Source organism: Herpailurus yagouaroundi, unplaced genomic scaffold (assembly GCF_014898765.1).
Source record: "Herpailurus yagouaroundi ecotype Mexico unplaced genomic scaffold, PumYag 162, whole genome shotgun sequence".
In the NCBI taxonomy this organism is placed as follows: Eukaryota; Metazoa; Chordata; class Mammalia; order Carnivora; family Felidae; genus Herpailurus; species Herpailurus yagouaroundi.
Genome location: NW_024412403.1, coordinates 68,807,787 through 68,831,813, shown reverse-complemented (window position 1 = coordinate 68,831,813; position 24,027 = coordinate 68,807,787). Strand labels below are relative to the sequence as shown.

The 24,027-nt window shown below is 39.8% G+C and overlaps 1 protein-coding gene across 4 annotated transcripts in view; it reads left to right on the top strand.

Annotated features, from left to right (window-relative positions):
- Positions 1–20,973, top strand: part of PARP9 (poly(ADP-ribose) polymerase family member 9) — a 37,491-nt gene extending 16,518 nt beyond the window's left edge. For 3 of the 4 annotated variants that reach the window (XM_040484692.1, XM_040484690.1, XM_040484691.1), the window contains 5 exons: positions 3,061–3,121; positions 7,307–7,687; positions 11,780–11,916; positions 12,534–12,708; positions 19,509–20,973. In XM_040484692.1, coding sequence (XP_040340626.1) covers positions 3,061–3,121; positions 7,307–7,687; positions 11,780–11,916; positions 12,534–12,708; positions 19,509–19,888 — 1,134 coding nt within the window. In that variant the 3' untranslated portion in view covers positions 19,889–20,973. Of the gene's footprint in view, positions 1–3,060; positions 3,122–7,306; positions 7,688–11,779; positions 11,917–12,501; positions 12,709–19,508 lie in introns of all 4 variants that reach the window. The other variant, XR_005793310.1, reaches the window with a different exon arrangement.
- Positions 20,974–24,027: the final 3,054 nt, after the last annotated feature.

Genomic DNA, 24,027 nt, shown 5'->3' with positions numbered 1-24,027 from the left:
CTCTCCCTACAAGAGAACGAACTTATTCTTGTTCTAGCTTGCTCTTTCCTGGAACAAATGTAAATGTTCTTATTTCTTTTGCTGCCTGACTAGACACAGGGAGGTTTGTAGCATTTGCTGATATTCGTTGCCGACTTCAAGCTCTGAATGTGAGATCACTGAAGGTGGAGTTGGGAAGAGATGTTCAGTGAGCTCTTGTGAGCCGATGTCAGCCAGCTCTAGTATACCACTGTGTCTCATCCACAGCTGACCTGCAAGGTGGCGGAGAGTTACCCAGCCAAGTAGCCTGCCTTCCAGGCAAAATGAATCATCCTGTCTTTTAAATGAAATTCCCCCTAAAAGCAGAGCACTATCAGTGGGCCCAGATAAATGTCCCAACCATATCCCTGAATTGCTCATTAAGTATCATAGCCCTACAAGGGGAATTAACTGCAGCTAGAAAAGAAGGTTCATTCTCTTCAATACACAAACAAGAATGTGCCTGGCGGTTCAAATGAAGTAGAGAGGTCAACCACAAATTGAGGGCTCTCCTAAGGATTAATAATAAAAATAGCTGCCATGTATTGCATTAGTCAGGTATTATGCTAAGGAGAAGCTGTCTCATTTTATCCTCTCCTCAATCCTGTGATGAAGCCGCAATTGTCACCCCCATTTTACAAAAGGGAAAACATACAAAGAGGTTAATAGGCACACAGCTAGGCAAGTGGCAAACCAAGATTTCATCCTGGGTCTGTCTCACCTCAAAGCCTATATGTTCTTAACCACTAAACAAAAACACAGAGAGGGGCACCTGGGTGGCTCAGTCGGTTAAGCAACCAACTTCCGCTCAGGTCATGATCTCGCGGTTTGTGAGTTTGAGCCCCGCATCGGGCTCTGTGCTGACAGCTCAGAGCCTGGAGTCTACTTCAGATTCTGTGTCTCCCTCTCTCTCTGCCCCTCCCCTGCTTGCACTCTGTCTTTTTCCCTCAGGAAATGAATAAACATTTAAAAAGTTAAAAAAAAAAAACCAAAATAACGTGAGAGATGATACATCTTTCAGTTTTGTGACTCAAATGAGGAATATCTTACACAGTAATTTATATTATACCCTGAACATTGATCATTCCTTCAGGTTTTCGTCAACATTATAACCATGTTGGAATATGACTTGTGTATACACATACGTAGAAACCTCTGGCCTTCTGATAAGCACCTATTTTATTCCTAAGTAAGCATTTCAATGAGGGGTGTGTTTTCAGAAAGAGCAGAGAGCAACTTACACAGTTTCTTATAGGAGGCATTACTTTGGCAAGGTCCCTGCATTCCAGAGAATGGATTTGTCAGACACTTAGACTTGACCTGACTCAAGAAGATCAACCAATACCAAACTTCCAATAAAGTGAGACTTACATTCACACACTTGAGAAATTTCCAATTCATAAATGACAGTGAGTAAATGACTCCCAAGCTGACTGAAATACTCGTATCTACCGGTATTTCATGATGATAAGGTTTACTGGATGGAACAGAGTATCTATAAAAGTCGATGGATCATCATTCCTTTGGCTATTTAACAAATATTTATAGCATATCTACTTTGCGCCAGACACAATGTCTCTCAGAGTAAGGAATACCTTCTCTAGGGACATGCTGCTGACATCCTTCATGTTAGGTGCTCTGGACAGTTGCTGCAGCCCTGAATCTGCCAGATTCCTGCTGTCTGGGTCCACTTTTCCAAACCACTTGCAGACCATCTGCTTGTTATTCATACTTTCTATGTTATTGACATTGGCTTAGTAGCAATCTTCTTTCACATTTAGTTCAAAAGCCTTGCCAGTTGTTTCTAACCCTGTAATACATCCTTACTTTTTTTTTTTTAACTTTAGAGAGAGAGAGAGCAGGGGAGAGGGGCAAAGAGAGAAAGGGAGAGAAACTCAAGCAGGCTCCATGCTTAGTGCAGAGTTAGACGTGGGGCTTGATCCCAAGATCCTGGGATCATGACCTGAGGTGATATCGAGAGTCAGACACTCAACCAACTGAGCCACCCAGGTGCCCCACATCCTGGTATTGAAAATGACTTCTAGAGAGAGATGTTTTTTATTCATTTTACACATGACAGATGTTATATTTATCAGCAGATAATGCTTTCCCATTTGTTTTATTTCCAAGTCCTTGGACAGGGATGCAAAAGAAATACCCTGTCATGACCTCTCCAGGTACTAAATATGGTACGACTGAGGGCTTTTTGCTCTGGATATAGCAGCTGCAAATACAATTGATGAAGAAAATGTCCTACAGATTAAGAAACTTCATTGTTAAAGTTCAGGTGCAAAGCCAAATCTAGTCTTTACCTCATTATTTACCATCTTTCCAATGAAGTAATTACTGCCAATTGAATCAACTTAAGATAAGGAAGACACTGGGTAGTGGCTCCAAACCCTTGCAGAGATTAGTTTTTTAAAAAAGACACTCTGTTAAAGGATCTGTGTGGCAACACACACAAATTTTTGTCTATAGAATTATGTAATAATAATTACAACAAGAGCTAACATACGTTGAATGCTTACTGTGTGCCAGGTAGAGTTTTAAGCACTTTACAAGAATTGATCACCTATTCAGTCTACAGACAACGTGTGTGCATATACCTTTTTTAAATGAATTTATGTTTTGTTAATTATAAGAACATACACCTATGTTTCTCTTCTTGAGTGACACATCCACAGCTTTAGTTCAGTGTCTAACATGCAAGAAGCAGAGCATGAATGTTTGTGGAATGAATGATTATATTTCGCCTTGGAATACACATTCTTTTTTTTTTTTATATACCAGATTTTGGTTTTCTTTCCAGTTTTTCTATTCTTGTTTCCCCAAGATATTCTAATAGATTGTGGTACTGCATAATTTGGGGCTGGAATTGCTATTCTCTAGCACTTACCAAAAGGCTGCTTTAGATTTGTGGCAGTGGGAATGGGGATTGACAGAGTGGATGAGGTCAGGTGTGGTATGTGCAGGTAGACGGAGGGATTTTGATGACAATGGCTGAAAGCTCCACTTATGACTCTCCTGTTTTTCTTCTTACAGGCTTTCAGTGCTGAAATGGCAAAGAGTAAGTCCAGGCTACGGGGTTTCAATAATTACAGTGGTGAGTACAAAATTCACAGCCTTAGAAGTAGAGTCTACCCACCAGAAATTCATTCTCTTCTTTATCATCTGAACTAATGGAAGGGAGAAGAAGAAATAAGCCAAATATATTTCACTATGCTCCTGCTTGGACACCAACCTGCTTTATATCTGATCATGATTCTATTTTTGCTCAGGCCAGTCTCATGATACGAATAGAGAGAAGCTAAGCCACAGTGGGTAATCCACAGTGTGGGTAGTCCATTCATAGATAGCTGTCTATACTTTTTCCCTAAGAAAAAGTTCTGCCCTTCATAAGATGACGAAGCCAATTACTCTTTCTGCTCTGAATGGGGTTACATCTAAATGGAGATACTCATTAGTCATTCTAGAAAACACATCTAGGTAATACCAAATAGTAATAAATGGATTAAGCTGATGCTACCTAAACTTGGGTAATCACTGGGATCATAACAGAAACTTTAAACAAACAAACAAACAAACAAACAAACAAACAAAAATATGTATAGGCCCCAACTGTGTAGATTCTGATTCAGGAGCTCTGGGTCTGGGCCAAGCATGTATATTTTTCAATGGCCCCCTAGTCAATTTTGCTGCTGAACTAGGTTTGGGGATCACAGGACTAAACTAACCCTGGTTGGTGTTAGAGAAAGATTAACTTTGTCTCATAACTCCTTTTCTTTAGTGGAGTTTGAGTTGATGGAGTTAGAATTGCCTCCTGACAGCTAGGATGTATACTTCGGAAATAGTACACATCTACAGTATTCTAGAAATAGTATTAATCTACAGTATTCTATGAATCTTAAAAACACTAGACATTCAACCAGCAATAGAAACTCTCAGGCTATTTCCCAGTAGGGTCACAATGGTTTGCTTACACCCTTTAACAGAAGAGTTTGCTTATGGATATGCTGTGGTCCAGCAGTGCTGGAGAGCTGTGGTCTGTGGCTGTGCCTCTTAGGAACCTGCTTATTTATCTGTAAAACAATAATGACAGACTTTTGTGAGGATAATTGGAGATCATGTATGAAAAATGTTCTGTAAATGCAAAGCATTAAATAAAGGCCATGGAATAATGGGCAAGAGGATGGACAGACAACCCAGGTGCCCTAGAGGAGGGAGAGATTCCTTCTGACCAGAAGGGATCAAGAATGACTTCTTGGACAGGTGGATCTAAGTTAGGCTTTGAGGATGGCAGATTTTCAATGGCAAGAGCTGGTGGGGTTGGGCACCCGAGGTGAAGAAAACCCACAGAAGCAAATAAATGCAGTGCATATATGGGGAACTTCACTGAATCTAGGAAAGGTAGCTAGGAGTCTTAGATGAGGATAATGTGGAAAAGGAACATACAAATGTCTCTATGTTGTTAGCCTGAATAGTAGGACCAGAGGTTACCAGTTATTTCAGTAATTTTTGAGGGCAACTATAAAAGAATTATGATAGCACAGGACAATAATTGACATTTAAAATGGGTTAATGGTGGGGCGCCTGGGTGGCGCAGTCGGTTAAGCGTCCGACTTCAGCCAGGTCACGATCTCGCGGTCCATGAGTTCGAGCCCCGCGTCGGGCTCTGGGCTGATGGCTCAGAGCCTGGAGCCTGTTTCCGATTCTGTGTCTCCCTCTCTCTCTCTGCCCCTTCCCTGTTCATGCTCTGTCTCTCTCTGTCCCAAAAATAAATAAACGTTGAAAAAAAAAATTTAAAATGGGTTAATGGTGATGGTCTCAGGTTAACAAGGAAAAGTTAAGAAAGGCAGGGAAATGTGTTTTCATTAGAAATATTTAAGTAATTAAATAAATAATTTAGCTAATAAATAACTAATGTGTTTTGGTGCTAGAAGAGTATCCCTTAGTGATCTGAACCAGTAGTTACCCAGAAGAACAATTCTTTTTTTTCTGGTAGTGATGAATAAATGAAATATCACCATGTATTACTTCTATTTTCTCCTAAAAAGTAATATAAGCTCCCAGGCAGAACAAGGGTTAAAAACAAACAGACAAGCTCCTATGCCTCCAATTTAAGAACTCTTGTCACTTCTATAGTCTAAAACATTGGATTTTATTTTATTCAAAGAAAGCCACCCTCCCTCTCTTACTTCTAGGTCTATCATGGTACTATTTCATAGTTCCTGGTACCACCCAACTGTTATGTAAGGGTAAAAGAAGCTAATTACCGCTACTAACCTGGGATCACTCCTGGGGAGGCAGACTGCCCACACCTACTAGCTCCATGACCACCACTTACTAGTCCTATAGCCATGGGCAAGTTACTTAATAACTCTGAATAAGTTTCCTCATTTGTAAGAGGGGGCTGTTAATAGCAGCCTCCCCTATCCCGTAGGGTTGTTAGGAGTGAACAAAATAATTTATGTGAAGCACTTAGAGCAATGCCTAGAACATGGTAAGTGCTCAATTTACTTTTACCTTTCAAAATATGTTTTTGAGATTCTTCTGAATAGCTGAAGTTCACTCCTTTTTATTGCTATAATAATATTCCATTGTTGGAGAGCAATTGAGTCATTTCTAGTTTTTTGCTGTTAAGAATGAGAATGTGAACTTTCTTGTACATATCTCCTGATACACACATGCAAGAATTTCTTTACAAGATATAATTATAGGAGTGGTTGTTCCAGTTTTACATCCGTCACGAATATATACAGGAGCCCCTGCTCTATATCCTTCCACAAACTTGGTATTGTCAGGCTTATGAATTTTTGCCAACCTGGTGGGTAATTTTTCATATCCCTGATTACCAGTGAAGATGAGCATCTTTTCACACATATAGGGGCCCTTTGTGTTTCCTTTTTTGTGAAATCTTTTGCCTGGCTGGCTACTAGGTTCTTTCTTTTTCTTGATAATTTGAGAGAATTCTTTATGCATTCTAGATACTGCCTCACCTATCAATTTCCTCTCAGTTAGTCCATTGCCCCCTGAGTTGTTGTTTTTTTTTTTTTTTTCCAGTTTGGGTTCAGGGTCACTCTAATCCATCTAAGAGATTCTTCTTCTTTATATATATCTTTGCTTGTTATGGAAGGGGGTTTTAGAGAGGGGTACACATGGGTACCCCCTTTATTCCCCATGGGTTGGAATAAAGTTCCATTATCTTATCTGCTGGGATATACCATGTCAAGCAATAGGAAGTGCTAAGCTCCAGATTCTGTGGAGGTGTAACATGTCCTTTTCCCTACAGGTGATATATAAAGAGGAATCCCAGGTAGTAGAATTATGAGAGTTCTTCCTTTCATTATACTTGGGTAACTTTCTAATATTTCAAAAATAAATGTACTATTTTTACAATCAGAAATACTCATATTGTTCAAAAAGAATTTTCACTCTTTAAGTTCTATGGCTTTCAGAGATGTTTGATTTCAAACTCGGTAGTAGCAAGAGGTTAAGGAAACTCCCAGTCAGCAGGAAATAAAGGCTCACCTCATTTTATTGAGCTTCACAGATACTGCTTTTTTTTTTTTTTTTTTTTTTTTTTTTTTAACAAATTGAAGATTTTGGTAACCCTGCATCGGGCAAGTCAGTTGGTGCCATTTTTCCAACAGCATTTGCTCACTTTGTGTCTCTATATGACATTTTGGTGATTCCCACAGTATTTCAAACTTTTTCACTATTATTATGTTTGTTATGGTCATCTGTGATCAGTGATTATGACTCACTGGAAGCTCAGATGATGGTTAGCATTTTTTAGCAACAAAGTATTTTTTAATTAAGGTATTTACATTGGTTTATAGACATAATGCACACTTAATACACTAAAGTATAGTGTAAACATAACTTTTTTCTGCACTGGGAAACCAAAAAATTCATTCGACTCACTTTATTGCAGTATTCATTTTATTGCGGTGATATGGAATCCAAACTGCATGTATGTCTGTAATAGTTGGTTAACATCCAGGGTGATATCAAGGTGAACTCACCTGTGAATTGACAAATGCAACAGAGCAGCAGCAAGACATGAGAGAGCCAACCCCTTACAGGCTCCACCGTTCTCAAGGAGACTGTAAACCACACATTTAGATTTCCTTTGTATCCAACACAGCTCTCAGAGCTAGGCACTTAATTGAAGTTGCTGCTGCTGGCAGTGGTCACGATATCCTCAGGGCAAATATTGGCATTGGTGTTTTGTTCTCTGGTTTAAGGCCCACCTGCCTTCTGTGGTTGTTCATGATAGTCTTTTCAGCCCCCCAGTTGACCAGAGAGGAGAAAAGAGAAAATGGGCTCAAAAGTAAATCTCCTGCCATCACCCTGATGGGACGCAACATGGAAAAGATGAAGGAGGCCCAAGCGTGGATCCGAAGGATACTGACCCTCCAGGATCACCACATCATTGAGAACTATCATATACTCTACCTTGGAAAAAGGGAGCATGACATTTTGACTCAGCTTCAGAATAATTTAAGGGTCTCTATCTCAGAGATTATCAGTCTGGAAAAGGTAATTTTAGAGATTAAAGGAGCCCAGGCTAGCCTCGTTGAGGTGGTTATGAACATTGAACATATGCTGTGTGAAGTTCAAGAGGAAATGGCAAGAAAAAAGGAGCTAGCCCTTTGGAGCTTGTCAGGTGAGTAACTTCCAATTGAGTTGAAAAGTCGGCTCTCCCAACTGTTCCTTCTTATGGGTGTGAGTGCACCTGTATATATGTGGGTAAGATATAGCATGGGAGAGAGAACAAACCATTGCTGGTTCTGTGTTAAGCCATAAACTTTTATAACTGTTTTTTGGCTCTCTTTCTACCAGCAAGGTTAATTAGAAAATCAACACACACACACACACACACACACACACACACACACACACACACGTACGTGAGTGATTGGATTTACTTATGATGAAATGGATTGCCTAAGAAGCAGTTAAATGCCTAGCAGTTAAAAGCCTAGGATAACATAAGCCCAGGCTCTGGGGAAAAAAGTACATCCTTAATTCTACACATGGAATGTTCAAATTTAGACAGACACATTACACTTGATTAATCAATTTCTTTGAGTTCTATTGCATTTATGTATTTGTTGCTAGCAGCATTAGGAACCCTAAAATTACTTTGAGCTCTCTCACCAAAGTAAATTATTCATTCTTACTGTGAAGTATACTCAAGTATCTCCTATGCAGCGGGGCAAAATTCATCATGATGACTGGGAATTTGGGTTCGGAGATCTCCTTTTAACATAGCCCTAGAGCTAAGAAATTATACCATTGAAAATGCCACCTTGAGAAACAGAGACTTATTTCATTTATTTATTTGATTAATGTATATTGTGTCTATGGTATGTGCCAAGCATTGTGATGGACGTTGTTTCCACTCAAAATCCAAGTAAGGATACTGAGAAGCAAGCAGGTTAGTTATGAAAGAGGAGGGTGAAAGTGCTCTGGGAGCACCTCGGAGAGGCACTGTGATATTGCGATTTATAAGATATGTTTGGTCATTCAGATGACCAAAATATATGGTCATATACATTTGGTCATCGTCAACATTTCTGGCTTACAACTCTCAAAGCCCTTGGATTTCCTAAGTGTTGAGAGTGATAAAGATGTCTTTTGTTATGTTAAAGAGGTGACTCTGGAAAGCCCCTAAGAATGGGGACTGGTCACTAGGACACCAAACCCTGTGGTTGGAGGATTGGAACTTTCAGTGTTCCCCCACCCAACCTCCAGGGAGGGGGCTGGAGGTTGAATCAGTTGCCACTGACCAATGATTTAATCAGCCATGACTATGTATGGACCTCAGTAAAAACCCAGAAGGACAGGTTCAGAGAACTGCCAGGTCAGCGAGCACGTGGAGAGTTTTAGTGCATATAAAAGTTGCATGTAGGGAGAGTGGCTTGCTAGGAGAGAGCATGGAAGCTCTGCACCCTGCCCCCATTTCCTTGCCTTATGCATCTTTTCTGTCTGGCTATTCCTGAATAATATCCCTGTATAATAAACCAGTAATCTAGTACGTAAAATGTTCCTCTGAGTTCTGTGAGCTGCTCTAGCAAATTAATTGAACCTGAGGAGGAGATGTTTTGACCAGCTGGTCAAAAGTACAGGTAACAACCTGGACTTGCAAATAGTGCCCGAAATCCACAGAGAAGGTCATTGGAATCTCCAGTTTGTAGCTAGTCAGCCAGAAGCACAGGTGACAACCTGGCTTTTGACTGGTGTCTGAAGTATGTGTGTGTTGAAGAGCAGGCTTGTAGGACTGAACCCCTAACCTGTGGAATCTGATGCTATCTTTGGATAGACAATAGCAGAATTGCTTGGTTGTACATATGGGAAACCCTCCTACACACAGAGACTTTGAAATTGGTCTCAGGATACCAATTTAGGCACTTAACCCAGACTTGGGAGGTCAAGGGAAGGCTTCTCAGAGAAGGTGTCAGAAATGGAGAATGAAGAATAAGTAGAGAGGTTCCTGGGTGTCTTAGTCAATTGAGTGTGCTGCTCTTGATTTCGGCTCAGGCCAAGATCTCATGGTCATGAGTTCAAGCCCTGCTTTGGGCTCTGCACTAGACGTGGAGTGTGCTTGAGATTTTTCTCTCTTCTCCCTCTGCCCCTTCTCTGCTTGCTGTCTCTCTCTCTCTTTCTCTCTCTAAAAAAAAAAAAAAAAAAAAAAAAAAAAAAAAAAAAAAAAAAAAAAGAATAAGTAGAAATTAGTAAGGTAAAGAAACTTTTCAAGCAATCAGACCGTAGCAGGGTCTAGATTATGAAAGACTTTATAAATCACATGGAAGAGTTCAGAGTTTTTCTTGAACAAATGGGGAGCCTTGAAGGATTTTAAGCAAAGATAAGGTCAGACTTGTATTGTAGAAAGATCACTGTGATGTTGATGAGTTGGTACAAAAATTCATATGTGAAATTTTAAAGGGCACCTTATTTTCACTTGTGTTTGTAAAAATAATTCAGGCAGATGTGGTCAAAGTGAGTGGGAGTATACAATAAGTGTTTTATCCATATTCCCCAGAAAAACCAGTGTCAAAGAACATGCACAAAAATAATACACAAGGATAAGACCAAAGATTTTAATTTCTGCTTAGTTTGAATTATAATGACTGTGGATATTTAAATTGACTCTGATACTTTCCAAGAGAACAAGAGGCAAAAAAAACACTGGCCTATAAAACTTGTGGCATTACTTTAAACTAACTGCATTCATAAGGTTGATCCACTCTGCCAGCAGTTGGCAATTTAGTCATGTGAGTCCCATGTTCTGGTGCAAGGTGGTATTTTTGATAGGTGATGACTAAGCATAGTATTCCACAGCACTGTTTCAGAGTTTCCTACAGACTCACCCTCTCTTAATCAGATTAAGACCTTCATTAACAAAATGGATACATTTTCAATGAGTTATTACTACAAGAAACATCAACTATCCGTCAGAACAATAAAATTTAAATAATAGAAGTTAGGGATTTCCTCTTTTATGCTGCTTTTTAAATCCTTCCTGGTGAGTGCTTCTTCGGTGCCCAACCCAGGGCCAGGCATATAATAGGAGCTCAGTAAATGAGTTGCTGAACTCAAGTGAACTGAATTCTATTACTATACTTTATTAATGTCAGCTATTGCTCTTGAGATTTAATTTACAGTCTCTTCCTTAGAAACTTTCTGGGTTTGGAGTTTCTCTGCTATGAAATTTTGTCCTTCCTGCTTTCCAGATTTACAACTTGGCCCCTCTAGTGACTTTCTTAGGATTTATTATCTGCTTTTTTGTGGTTAAATTGAGACCACTCAATTAAATAATGTGCTGGGAATTTTGTCATTTTTGTATACTTGGGTTTATGTCAAACTGAAAATAAACTGAAAGAAAAGAAGTCTTTTTGGTAGTGGTGGTGGGGTCCATTTGTCCACCTGTGTATTTTGTCCAATAAGGAGTTGCTGGGCAATAACAGGTTGTCCCTTGAATTTAAAAAGGAAGGAAGGAAGGAAAGTTAAGGGAGAAGGAACAAAGGAAGAAAAAAAGGAAAAAAGGAAGGAAGGGAGGAAAGACAGGACACCATAGACTCTGAATCTCCAAATTTTGCTCTTTGTGGTTGGGTGGTATATGAGTGATACAAATATTCTGCCTTGCCACTTGCAGAAAGCACTGATGAAAGCCAGGTTTATACTCCTGGGTATGTACCTATTAGGTATGTGATATCGGGCAAGTCACTTACTTCTCTGGGTTTCAATTTCCTTCGTTGTAAAAGTGTGTTAATTATAATTATTTCAGTGGTGGTGTGAAATGCTCAAATGAGGTTGAGATATGAAATCTTTTTGAGAATCTTGAAGTTTTATGTAAATGTCATACTGTTTTTCATCATTCCTTAATGTTTTGTTATGCCTGTATCTTTTTGTTGATGAGCATCCTGGCTAGAAATATAAACATTACCTATTGGCAACACAATTCTATATCATCATTACAACATTGATGGGGGAAGTATATACTAATGCTCTTTTTTCTCTCACCCCCTCAGCCTCATAATCCAAATCATGTGAGGACAAATTTATTAGCCCCTCTCTTATCCTATGACTTCTCATTATATGATACTCTCCTTGCATGCCTAAACATGTAAGGCATACAGTGTAAACTGGCTAATCTATTCCTTTAAACATCTATAATTTGTTTCATTGCATTTCTTTACAAACCTTTTTCATCTCACAGAGTATTGAGACCAAGTTTTGTGTTACTCGTTTTTAGGACAATGGACTGATTGGCAACCAAAAAACCAGGATGAAATGAAAAGGAGTACATTTCTGAAATGCCTAAAGCTTTCAACTGAGGAAATTCAGAATCAGAAGAAACAGTTTGAAAGCTGTGGTTTGCAGGTTATAAAGGTATACTTAATTAAGGGAAGGGTTTGACCTGTCGTGGGTCTATAGCCAAAAGAAGAATTCACCTGCTGATGACTCTAAGCCAGCTGCTCATTGACCTGGAACCCTGGGATTAAGACTGAAAGTGGGGCAGGGATGGGCACCAGGAGGTAGAAATGATGTCAGGATATACAGAAGCACCGATGAAGATTTGGGGGAAAGTTATCTGCCTATCTTGAAGCAAAGTGAAAGAAATGGAATAGCATATACCACACTGTATTATAATTGTTTACCTATTTTTACTTCTCATTAAACTGTGGGCTCTTAAGAAGGCCAAGAATGTGTATACACTGTTGACCAATTCGTTACCACTTCTTGGCACATAGTTAGTGCTCAGTGAATTTTTATTAAATGGATTTATCAAAGAAGGGACAGGGAGTTTTGAAGAGACAGAAGTCAAAGTAGGAGAGGGTTGGGGCTCGGAGAGATGCTTTAAAAACTTTATATAAAAAGTAAATTGCTTGCAAAGTAATATGCACGTAAGAACCATTATCTTTGAAGTGGAGTATCAGGCACTTGAAATACAGGTTCTCACCCTTTTTTTTTCAGTGTTTTCAGTTTTTCATATCCTTGGGTCATAGGTGGAGGAAATTGACAATGTGTTTCTCATGGCTGTCTTCCAAAGAAAGAAGAAAATGGTGGAAGAAAGAATACATAGGGATCCTGTGAGCCACAGGTTGTTTCAGCAAGTTCCTTACCAGTTCTGTGAAGCAGTATGCAGAGTTGGCTTTCAAAGAATGTACTCGATGCCCTGTGGTAGGTATTAGCCCCTCATCACTGGGGGGCTCTATATGTGGGAACTGGTAAGCAGACATCAGCAGATGACTCACCACTAATAGTATTTGTTGCTGTGGTGAGGGGATCGCTTGTAATTGGGATTTTGTGGTAAAGTCATTTGGAAAGGGTCATATTTTTTATTTTTCCTTCATATTTTTTATTGCTGATGGGTTTAATGTTGACGAAAGTGAACGGTGAGACTACAGTTCACTGTTTTTCTCTTTTCTGTGATCATGTGTTTTATCTGCAGAGAGCACCCTGAAGCTCCTCTCTCTCTCTCTCTCTCTTTTTTTTTTTTTGGCTTATTTCCACAAAATTATTATCAACATTACCAAACCTCATCCCTTAATCAAAAGAGCACTTTCCTGAACTTCATGAAGTTGCTCTTTTCTCTTCCATCCTCTTCATTTGCTGTAGGCTGCTAGTGAATGAATTAGATATCTGGCAGGGGAAGTAAATAACATCTTAAGATCCTTTTCAGCTATGGGGCTTCTATGTGTAGCTCTCATGTCTCTTTTCAGTTGTACGAAAATATTGCATACTTAACTGCTGTTTTATCCCCTTCAGATGTCTCCAAAGGAGCCTAAGAAGTTTAGTGATGATCGTGATGGGTACCTAACGATGAGGCTTGATTTTGCCTGATCTATTGACTATGTTCTTGATCTTTATCTTTAAAAATATATAGCATGACCCTTGCTGTGAAGCTAACTCCAGCTCTTGATTTCTAGAAAGCAAAGGGTCTAGAAATCATCTTCTCTTTGCCCCAGAGAGAACATAAGCAATACCTGTTGTAAAAATTGAACATGGAAAATTCCTGGGGGTAAAAACTCACAAGTGAATCCCCACCAAGAAGTCTTTGATTATAACTAGAAAAGTGATATTGGCAAAGTCTTAAAAATTCACAACATCCATTTTCTCCTAAACCCATTGTAACTGGCCTTCTCTGCACTCCCCCTCCCTACCCTTACCTAAACTATTCTAAGACCATCACTGTCCCATTTTTCAAATCCAGTAGTGCCTTCTTTTCAATCCTGTGGCAGACACTGCTAATTGCCTGCCTGACATCTGTACATGTCTTTTTCCCTAAAAGACACATACACCACCTCCCAAGGAAAACAGCCTCCAAATCTCATCTTGTCTCATCGTCAGCTTCAAATCCAGAAAGTCCTCTCTTAAAGCTTAAAAGCTAAGTAATTGCCCTAACCCACTTGTTATATAATGAGAGGAGAAGGAGCAGGAAAATTGCAATAAAAACTCCAATTTCTAGGGGTGTCTGGGTGACCCAGTCAGTTAAGCATTAACTCTTGATTTCAGCTCAGGTCATGATCTCACATCGTGAGTTCGATCCCCGCATCAGGCTCTGCACTGACAGTGTAGAGCCTGCTTGGGATTCTCTCTCTCCTCTCTCTTTGCCTCTCTCTCTCTCTCTAACAAAATAAATAAACTTAAAAATAAAACCCCTCCCATTTCTAAATGGTAGAAAGAAAGTCACTGGTCCATACCACTAATCATGCTGCTGGATAGGCATAGAGAGTATTCTCTATTCTGGGAGTGGTAAGACCCTTGTTTTCCACTCTGAGAAGAATCTTCCTTATGTGTTGCCACCCTTGGTCATTTCTAGGCCCTCTGCCTATCAGGGGTCCGTGGATTGCCTCAGGGACTAGAATGCTCTCAGGTTACTGTAGCCAGGCTTGCAGTTTCTTCAGCAATACAGTTCCTTTAAAACCTCAGCAGGCAGGAAACCTGTTTGCTTCTGGTCAAGTTTGTGTCTTTATAACCCAGCTAAAGATCTTGTCTCCATCTAGTCTTTAAGCCTTAAGATTCTGGTCTTTTACCTACTGGCCTCTGTGCTCTGTCCATGTCCATGTCCAGGTTAACACCCACTGCCTGAGGCAGTTCAGATGGTTAGAGTCATTATGCCCATAATGAGACTGTACCAACATGTCTGTGGGGAGCATGCTTCACCAAAGGTGCTTGAGAAACACAGGAGATATTTTATTACCCCGAAGTTGTTTTGCAACTCTTTTTTAAACCTAGTTTTTTTTTTTTTTTTTTTTTAATGTATATTCTGAGACAGAGAGAGAGAGCGAGCATGGGCAGAGGAAGGGGCAAAGAGAGAGGGAGAAAGAGAATCCCAAGCAGGCTCTGCATTGTTAGCACAGAGTCTGATGTGGGGCTTGATCTCACGAACCGTGAGGTCATGACCTGAGCCGAAATCAAGAGTGAGATGCTTAACTGACTAAGCCATCCAGGTGCCCCTAACCTAGTTTTCATTTGGACTACAAAGTCTTTTTTACCCTGCAAGGTTCCAAATTATGGGACTCTTGGTCAATTCAGATGGCCACCTATAGGCACAGGGGCTTCTATTTCTTCTTTTTTTTTTTTTTAATTTTTTTTCAACGTTTAATTATTTTTGGGACAGAGAGAGACAGAGCATGAATGGGGGAGGGGCAGAGAGAGAGGGAGACACAGAATCGGAAACAGGCTCCAGGCTCTGAGCCATCAGCCCAGAGCCCGACGCGGGGCTCGAACTCACGGACTGCGAGATCGTGACCTGGCTGAAGTTGGACGCTTAACCGACTGCGCCACCCAGGCGCCCCCAGGGGCTTCTATTAATGAAGTTGTATGTATATATTTTCTATATTGCCTTGTATTCCAGCCAGTTCATCTCTTGCTTGTAGGGCTTGGCTGAATGTAGCAAGAAGGAGAATACATGCTTGCAATTTTTTTTATTGGGTTCATTCATTCATTCCACAAGTGTTTCTTGAACACGTTCTATAAGTCAGGCCCTGTGCTAGGTGAGAGGAATACCACAGTAAACAGAACACATAGAGTTCCTACCCTTAAAATTTATAATCTAGTGAGTCCATCTGTTGCCCATTCTTTAAATGTTCGTGTTTTCTGGAGTTCGAAAGGAATCCTTCTCTTTTGTAACCCTACAGTGTCACCCTGCGTGATTGCACCCATTCCTATGGCTTCAAACTCCTACCTCTATGGATGACTTATGAATTTGTGACTCTGACCCCCTACCTCTCCCCTGACCCGCAGGTCCATATTTCTGACTGTCTTTTGAACATTTCTGCCTAGATGTTCCAGAGCCACCTCAGACTGAACTCTTTTCTTGGCCATACTTTACCCTGAGAAATATGCTTCCCCCCTCCCCCCCAGTACTCCCTAACCTGACTAATACCATCACCATCTATCTACTGGGTCTCCTAAGCTGGAAACTCTACCATCTTCCTCTCCTTCCTTCCTCTCATTCTTATGTCCAGGCAGTCACACAGCCCTACTGGTTCTCTCTCGGTGACCTTTGCAGCCCAGTCTCACCTTTCTATTCCTACTGCCTTTGTTGTTCTTCCCCTGGGCCTGGACAATCATCAGGTCCTTTCCTTGCCTCAAAACCAACCCTATCCAACCTACCCTTTACTCTGCTACCAGAATTATCATCCTAAAAAAATACACGTGTTGCAGGGAGTATGGCCGGAGTTGCAAAAGATGAGCCTGCAAACAAAGTGCAGTTAAGTGAAGGTCCTCATACTCGAGTCGGAATGAGGCTGGTCATTAGAAAAAGGATTGGAAGTGACTGGATAGGCAGTCTTTCATTTAACATGAGTGGTAATTTTTCACGTAAAGGAGGGGGGTATACTTTATTGTAAGGAGGGGCAGTAGCCTCCAAGTTATCATTTGTGAGTGGCGGTAGAGTCCATTCTGGTGAAGTATCTTCCTCAGGCGCTATAGCCTTGATTTCTTCAGAAGAAGATTCATCCTTAAAACTATCAGATGTAAAATCCGACTCATCTCCTTCTTGATGAGTTTTTAATTTAGGTGAACTTATATTTTGTTCTGAGTCAGACTGTAAAGGCTATAAAGCCATCTCAGTTAAAGAGCATAAAGACCAAACTTTTAAAGAAATGATATCTCCATTTTGATGAGCGTGCCTAAGTGTTTTCATAATCAATCTCCATTGTTTAAGGTTTAAAAGATTTTTTCTAGAAGGGTAAACCAATAGCAGTGTTTTTTATTTTTTTTATTTTTTATTTTTTTTTAATTTTTTTTTCAACTTTTATTTATTTTTGGGACAGAGAGAGACAGAGCATGAATGGGGGAGGGGCAGAGAGAGAGGGAGACACGGAATCGGAAACAGGCTCTAGGCTCTGAGCCATTAGCCCAGAGCCCGACGCGGGGCTCGAACTCACGGAACGCGAGATCGTGACCTGGCTGAAGTCGGACGCTTAACCGACTGCGCCACCCAGGCGCCCCTAGCAGTGTTTTTTAAACAAGTACCAGAGCTCATCAAAATACATGCTTATTTAATATCTATTTTTCTAGTCGCCTACAAGGTAAAACCCCAAACCCCTTAGCAAAGCACATAAGGCCCTAGCCCCACATTATTCACCCACCTTGTCACTATGTTCCTCAACACTTCAGCCATGAACTGCTTAAGAGTTTCCTAAATGTACTGGAGATTTCCTGCCTTTATGCCTTTGCATGTGGAATGCCTTCCTCTCTCATCCTTTTTTAGCCCACAAAGTCCCATTCTTTCTTCCAGACATAGCTCAAATGGCATGTCCTGGTTGACACCTTCCCTAACTCCTGCAGGCCCAGGAACCTGCTTCCTCTTCTGTCCTCCTGCACTTCTGGTATTCCTTTGTTACCACATCTGTAACTCCAATAAGTATCAAAATTTACAGTTCCACAAAACCTGGGTGTGGGTCTTGTCTTCTTTATTGCTGTAAAATGGAACTTTACCTACATCTCAAGCTCCTATGTCTGCAGATGAGGAAAACTCTTGATGGTTCAAGATGAACTCAGTCATTTTCAGAGTTTTCTTAGTCCCTTTGGGGTTTAAACTCAGTTCCTGCAAGGTGTTCCCCTTCTTCTCTTCTGAGAGTGCTTTAGATTATGGGACAGGCATTTGTGAGGAAGGTGGTTTGGTGCATGGTCTGCATCTATCTGTTCTCTGCCTCCCAATGTCCTCTGCTAGATAAGCCATCCTGGGCATCAGTCATTAGCACCCTCCAGTGCTTAAATTCATGGTGCCCTTTGCTCTTAGTGTCTCCACAGGGCACTCTGTTTTTCGTGCTGAGGGAATTCCTTTCCAAGCCAGTATCTGTGCCTGTCCTAGAGCACAGGAAATTTTTGAGTGTGCACATCCTCCAAGCTGAAGTGCAAGGTCTTATATAGCAGTCCTCAACTGTTCTGGACATCTTCCCCAGCCATTGCTACTTTTCACTTAGATGCCAGACTGGAGGAGGGGGCTGTACCCAGTAGAGTCAGGCAATGGTTCCTTCTACTTTAGAAGTCCCCCTCCCTGTTTTTCCGAGATTCTTGTTGTTCTGCCCCATCTCGACTCCCAGGGCTCTTTTGAGGGAATGGAGCAGTGAAGTGAGCCCCTTCTCAGAATCCCCAAGAGTTCTAGTCATGTCCTCTCTGGTTCTTCTCTTCCTACCAGGTGAAATGAAGAATTTTTATTTATTTTGAAGTGAGAAAATTATTCTGAGAATATCTTTCATCCTTCTCTCCTCTGTTACATATGGCATAAACACCATGCTATGAATTCTTTAGGTTTTTATTAATTTTTATTTATTTTTAAAGTTTATTTATTTATTTTGAGAGAGACAGAGAGAGCATGAGTGAGGGAGGGGCAGAGAGAGAGGGAAAAAGAGAAAATCCAAGCGGGCTCCACACTGCTAGCACAGAGCCTGATGCAGGGCTCAAACTCCCGAAACCATGAAATCATGACCTGAGCCAAAACAGAGTCGGATGCTTAACTGACTGAGCCACCCAGGCGCCCTGAATTCTTTAGGTTTTTAGATTTTTGGTTCAAAAAACCCTTTTCTCTCTCATAAACCTAACTTTCAAGACCACAGTCTCTGCTTTGATTAAAATTAATTATATAGGATATAATTATACACACACACACACACACACACACACACACAAACACACACAACTGACCTTATTCTAAGCTCTATCCTTTTTTCCCTGAGTAATAAGTAGGAAGAACTCAATGGGTGGAGGAATCAAGAGCAAGAAGAAACTCCCAGGAAATAAATCTTTGATTTTTATCTCAAAATATTTGCTCTCCACATAAAATTGTGTTTACATGTGGGGAGTTCCCTTTGTGAATTGTTGAGACCAGGGATCATGTCTTAGTCATTTTTTTAAGCCCTAGAGCTGCATTGTCCAAATGGTTGCCACTAGCCACATGTGGCTATGGTGCACTTAAAATGTGGTTAATCTGAATTGAGACATGCTCTAAGTGTAAATTAATTACACTTGATTTTATTTCTTTATTTACTTTTAATTTTTTTAATGGTTTTTTTTTTTTGAGTTGGGGGTGTGTAGGGGTAGAGAGAGAGGGAGGCACAGAAAGAATATGAAGCAAGCTCCAGGCTCCAGGCTCTGAACTGTCAGCACAGAGCCTGACTTGGGGCTCGAACTCATGAACCATGAGATCAAGACCTGAGCCGAAGTCAGATGCTTAACCAACTGAGCCACCTAGGCACCCCAATATATACTGATTTTAAAGACCACTACCAAAGAAAAGAATATAAAATATCTCCTTAATAATTTTTATATTGATTACATGTTGAAATGATACCATACTGAATATAACAGATTAAATAAAAATAATTACATTAGTTTTACCTGTTTCTTTTTACCTTTTTATGTGGCTACTAGAAAATGTAATAGGACTAGAGAGAGTATACATGTTAGTACCCAAATAGGCAATATGATTCAACAGATCATAATGATCTTTTTTTTTCTTTTATCAGACCCAAAATATGGAGTTGGTATATACTTCACCAAGAATCTGAAAAACCTAGCATACCAAGTCAAGAATACATCTGCCACAGATGAACTGATCTATGTGTTTGAAGCTGAAGTACTCACAGGCTCCTTCTGTCAGGGTCATCATTTAAATATTTTCCCCCCACCGTTGAGTCCTGGAGATATAGATAGCCATGACAGCGTGGTTGACAATGTCTCCAACCCTGAAACCTTTGTTATTTTTAGTGGCACACAGGCTATGCCTCGATATTTGTGGACTTGCACCCAGGATCATGTACAACCACAGAATGACTCAGCAGGACCAATGATGCTATCTTCACAGCAGCCTTGGGAAAGATTCTCAAGTGGTAGCTCTGTTGATTAACCTCTGTTGATTAACCTCCACATCATTTTGACAACTGGCATGTCCTTACTTTGGAGGAACTATCCAAATAATGACCATCAGTAAGTCAGAGTGGCTTGAATATATCAAATGGGTTGTCCATGTGGACTGATTGTGTTATTCAGGGGACCCACCACATCCTCACATCTTAGTTCTTTCATCTTTGTCTTCATCTCTTGGGATTGAGGTGGATAGATCCCAACTAAAACACTCTCAGGACCATTCCCTCTCCTTCAGGTTGTCCTTTCACCTCTTTTACTATAGGTAACAGCAAAAATGTTTTACATGTAATGAAGGGATTTTTCTAGCATACAATCCAAGCCTTTTTAGTTTCTAAAATGGATAGTGTAATAGCAGGATGCTTTTGCATTTTCCAGATAATCTTATATAGTGTTTTAGATATCAAAATAAATCACCTTTGTCTGAGTAACTGGCTTTGAAAAGTTATATGTAAAATGACATTATTCGAAGTGGAAGGACATCAAAAGGCTGATATTCTACTGATATCATAGTTGGATTCAGCCATATCAAGCAATGCCATTCAAGCATCATGAGGCCAAATGATTAATTCACCAAATATTTCTTGATCATCAGATGTGTTTCATTTTTCTGGATACTGGGGACATGATGCCAGACAAGGCAAATATCTTCAGGCAGCTGGCAGCCTGAATAATCAGAAATGCAGCTATATGATTGAGTATAATAAAAGAGGATTTACAGATTCTTTGGAAAAATTTAAGAGGGAGAGGAATAAATTAATCAGGGGTTGGGAGGAAGGCCTTCTAAAGAAAGTGAAACTCAAGATGAAACCTGAAGTATTTGTAAGAGGTAGGTGAAAGAGGGATGTAGCAAATCAGGAGCAGAGATGGAAGAATACTTTATGCACAGAGAAAAGCTCTTACCAAGGCTGAATCCACTGTGACTTTGCCCAAATTTGACTTCAGAGTTCTGTAATGTAAAGGCCAGCTAATCTCACCATTTATCTCTTGCCTATTCTGAAATCTGTATTTCCCTATGCTTCCAAAATTTCCTCACCCTCATATCCTTACACAGAACACTTCTTCCTCCTCTTACTGTAACCAGCATTCTTCCTCTTTTTTTAAATCCCCTTCACCTATTTCACCAGCCCCACCCACCTCCCCTCTGGTAACAATGTTTGTTCTCTATAGTTAAGAGTATATTTCTTGGTTTCTTTTTTTTTCTTTGTTTTGTTTCTTAAATTCCACATATCGGCGAAATCATATGGTATTTGTCTTTCTCTCCCTGGCTTATTTCACTTAGCGTTATATCCTCTAGCTCCATTCATGTTGTTGCAAATGGCAAGATTTTATTATTTGGGGGGGGGGGATGAATAATATTCCATTGGGTATATCTATACCGTATCTTCTTTATTGATTCATCTATCAATGGGCTGCTTTCATAATTTGGCTACTGTAAATAATGCTGCAATAAACATAGGGGTGCATATATCTTTTCAAATTAGTGTTTTTGTATTCTTTGGGAATAGTGGAATTACTGGATCATATGGTAATTCTATTTTTAATTTTTTGAGGAATCTCCATACTCTCTTCCACAGTGGGTGCACCAGTTTGCATTACCACCAACAGGGCATGAGGGTAACTTTTTCCCCACATACTTGCCAACATTTGTTGTTTCGTGTGTGTGTGTGTGTGTGTTTTAATTTTTAAAGAAGTTTTTAAATTCCAGTTAATTGTTTCTTGTGTTTTTTTTATTTTAGCTACTCTAACAGATGTGAGGTGATATCTCGTTGTGGTTTTGATTTTCATTTCCCTGATGAGTGATGTTGAGCATCTTTTCATGTGTCTGTTGGCCATCTGAATGTCTTCTTTGGAAAAATGTCTGTTCATGTCTTTTTCCCATTTTTCAATTTGATTATTTGTTTTTTGGGTGTTGGTTTATATATTTTGGATACTGAGTCTTTATCAGGTATGTCATTTGCAAATATCTTTCCTCATTTTGTAGGTTGCCTTTTAGTCTTGTTACCTTTGCTGTGCAGAAGCTTTTTATTTTGTTTTTCCCCTAAACCATGTCTCCACACTATCTACCTTCCCTAATGTGGCCTTTTCTCTCCCTCTAGTTGTGTAGTTTGCTCTGTCAGTATTCAGGTCGATTTTATGGGATTCAGAATGATTTGATAGTTATCTAATTGTGCTCTAGGGATGAGAGGAGTGTAGGGCCCCCCTACTATGCCCCACCATCTTAGCTCCTTAGAAGCTTTATTTTGATATAGCCCAATAGTTTATTTTTGCTTTTATTTCCCTTGCCTGAGGGGACATATCTAGAAAATGTTGCTATGGCTAATGCCAGAGAAAGTACTGCCTGTGCTCTTCTAGGATTTTTATGGTCTCAGGCCTCATATTCACATCTGTAATCCATTTTGAGTTTATTTTTGTGTATGGTGTAAGAAAGTGGTTTGGTTTTATTCTTTTGCACGTAGTTATCCAGTTTTCCAACCACCATTTGTTGAAGAGACTTTTTCCCATTGTACATTCTTGCCTCCTTTGTTGAAGATTAATTGACCATATAGTTGTGGGTTTATTTCTGAACTCATTCTGTCCCATTGATCTATGTGTCTATTCTTGTGTCACTACCATACTGTTTTGATTACTACAGCTTTTGTAGTATATCTTGAAATCTGGGATTGTGATACCTCCAGTTTTATATTTTTCCAAGATTGCTTTGACTATTCAGGATCTTATGTCATTCCATATAAGTTTAGGATTATTTATTCTAGTTCTGTGAAAAATGCTATTGGTATTTTGGTAGGGATTGCATTAAATGTGTAGATTGCTTTGGATAGTATGGATATTTTAACAATGTTTGCTCTTACACTCCATGAGCATGGACTATCTTTCCATTTGTGTTGTCTTTAATTTCTTTCACCAATGTTTTATAGTTTTCAAAGTATAGGTTTTTCACCACCTAGGTTGTTTATTCCTAGGTATTTTATTCTTTTTGGTATAATCGTAAATGGTATTGTTTTCTTGATTTCTCTTTCTGCTACTTCATTATTAGTATATAGAAATGCAATGAATTTCTGTATATTGATTTTGTATCCTGCAACCTTACTGAACTGATTTATTAGTTCTAATGGTTTTTTAGTGGAGTCTGTAGGGTTTTCTATATATAGTATCATGTCATCTGCAAATAGTGAATCTAATATTTCTTCCTTACCAATCTGGATGCCTTTTATTTCTTTTTCTTGTCTGATTGCTGTGACAGTATTCTTCCTCTTGAAAGAAGCATGTTCCTATCTCATATGGTACTGTCTTTGGATACGGGCAAAAGAGGCCCTGCCCTGAACCTCTGGTTTGAGAGGGCCCCACTCTGGTCTGCTTCTATGTGTTCTCATCTCTACAAGATAAGTAGTCTATAGGGTCAAGAGAATGTATCAATTATAAGCCTTCATACTTCACTTCTAAACCACCCACTAGGTACCTGGAACCCCAAACTTTCTTAACTGAACAGCTCCAAGTCTATTTCCAGGGCCTAACTTGACCTCTTTCTTGGTTCTGTCCTCTTGAGGGTGGACTGTGCCACAAGTCTGCATCAAGAATGGTCAAAGAGTGACTGTTTGGGTCATGGGCAGTAGGGCTGAAGCATTCGTATGCCTGGGGGTAAGCTTGCGACATAAAGCTAAAATAGTGCTTAAATTATCTATAACCTTAAAGCTTATATTAAGAAAAAATAAAGGTATAAATTAATCAGCTAAGCATCCAACTTAAGAAAATCAGAATAAATTTGAAAGGATAAAAACAGAAAATAATGAAATGGATGCAAAAACATTACAACAGAGGGAATAAAGTAATAGCTATTTCTTTGTAAAGATTAAAATTCTTTTAAATGTTTATTTATTTTTGAGAGAGAGAGAGACAGAGCCTGAGTGGGGGAGGGGTAGAGAGAGCAGGAGACACAGAATCCAAAGCAGGCTCCAGACTTTGAGCTGTCAGCACAGAGCCCGATGCAGGGCTTGAACTCACAAACCGTGAGATCATGACCTACGCTGAAGTCAGATGCTTAACAGACTGAGCCACCCAGGTGCCCCTGTAAAGATTTTAAAAATATGCAAATCTTTGGTAAGATTGATAAAGAAAAAACAA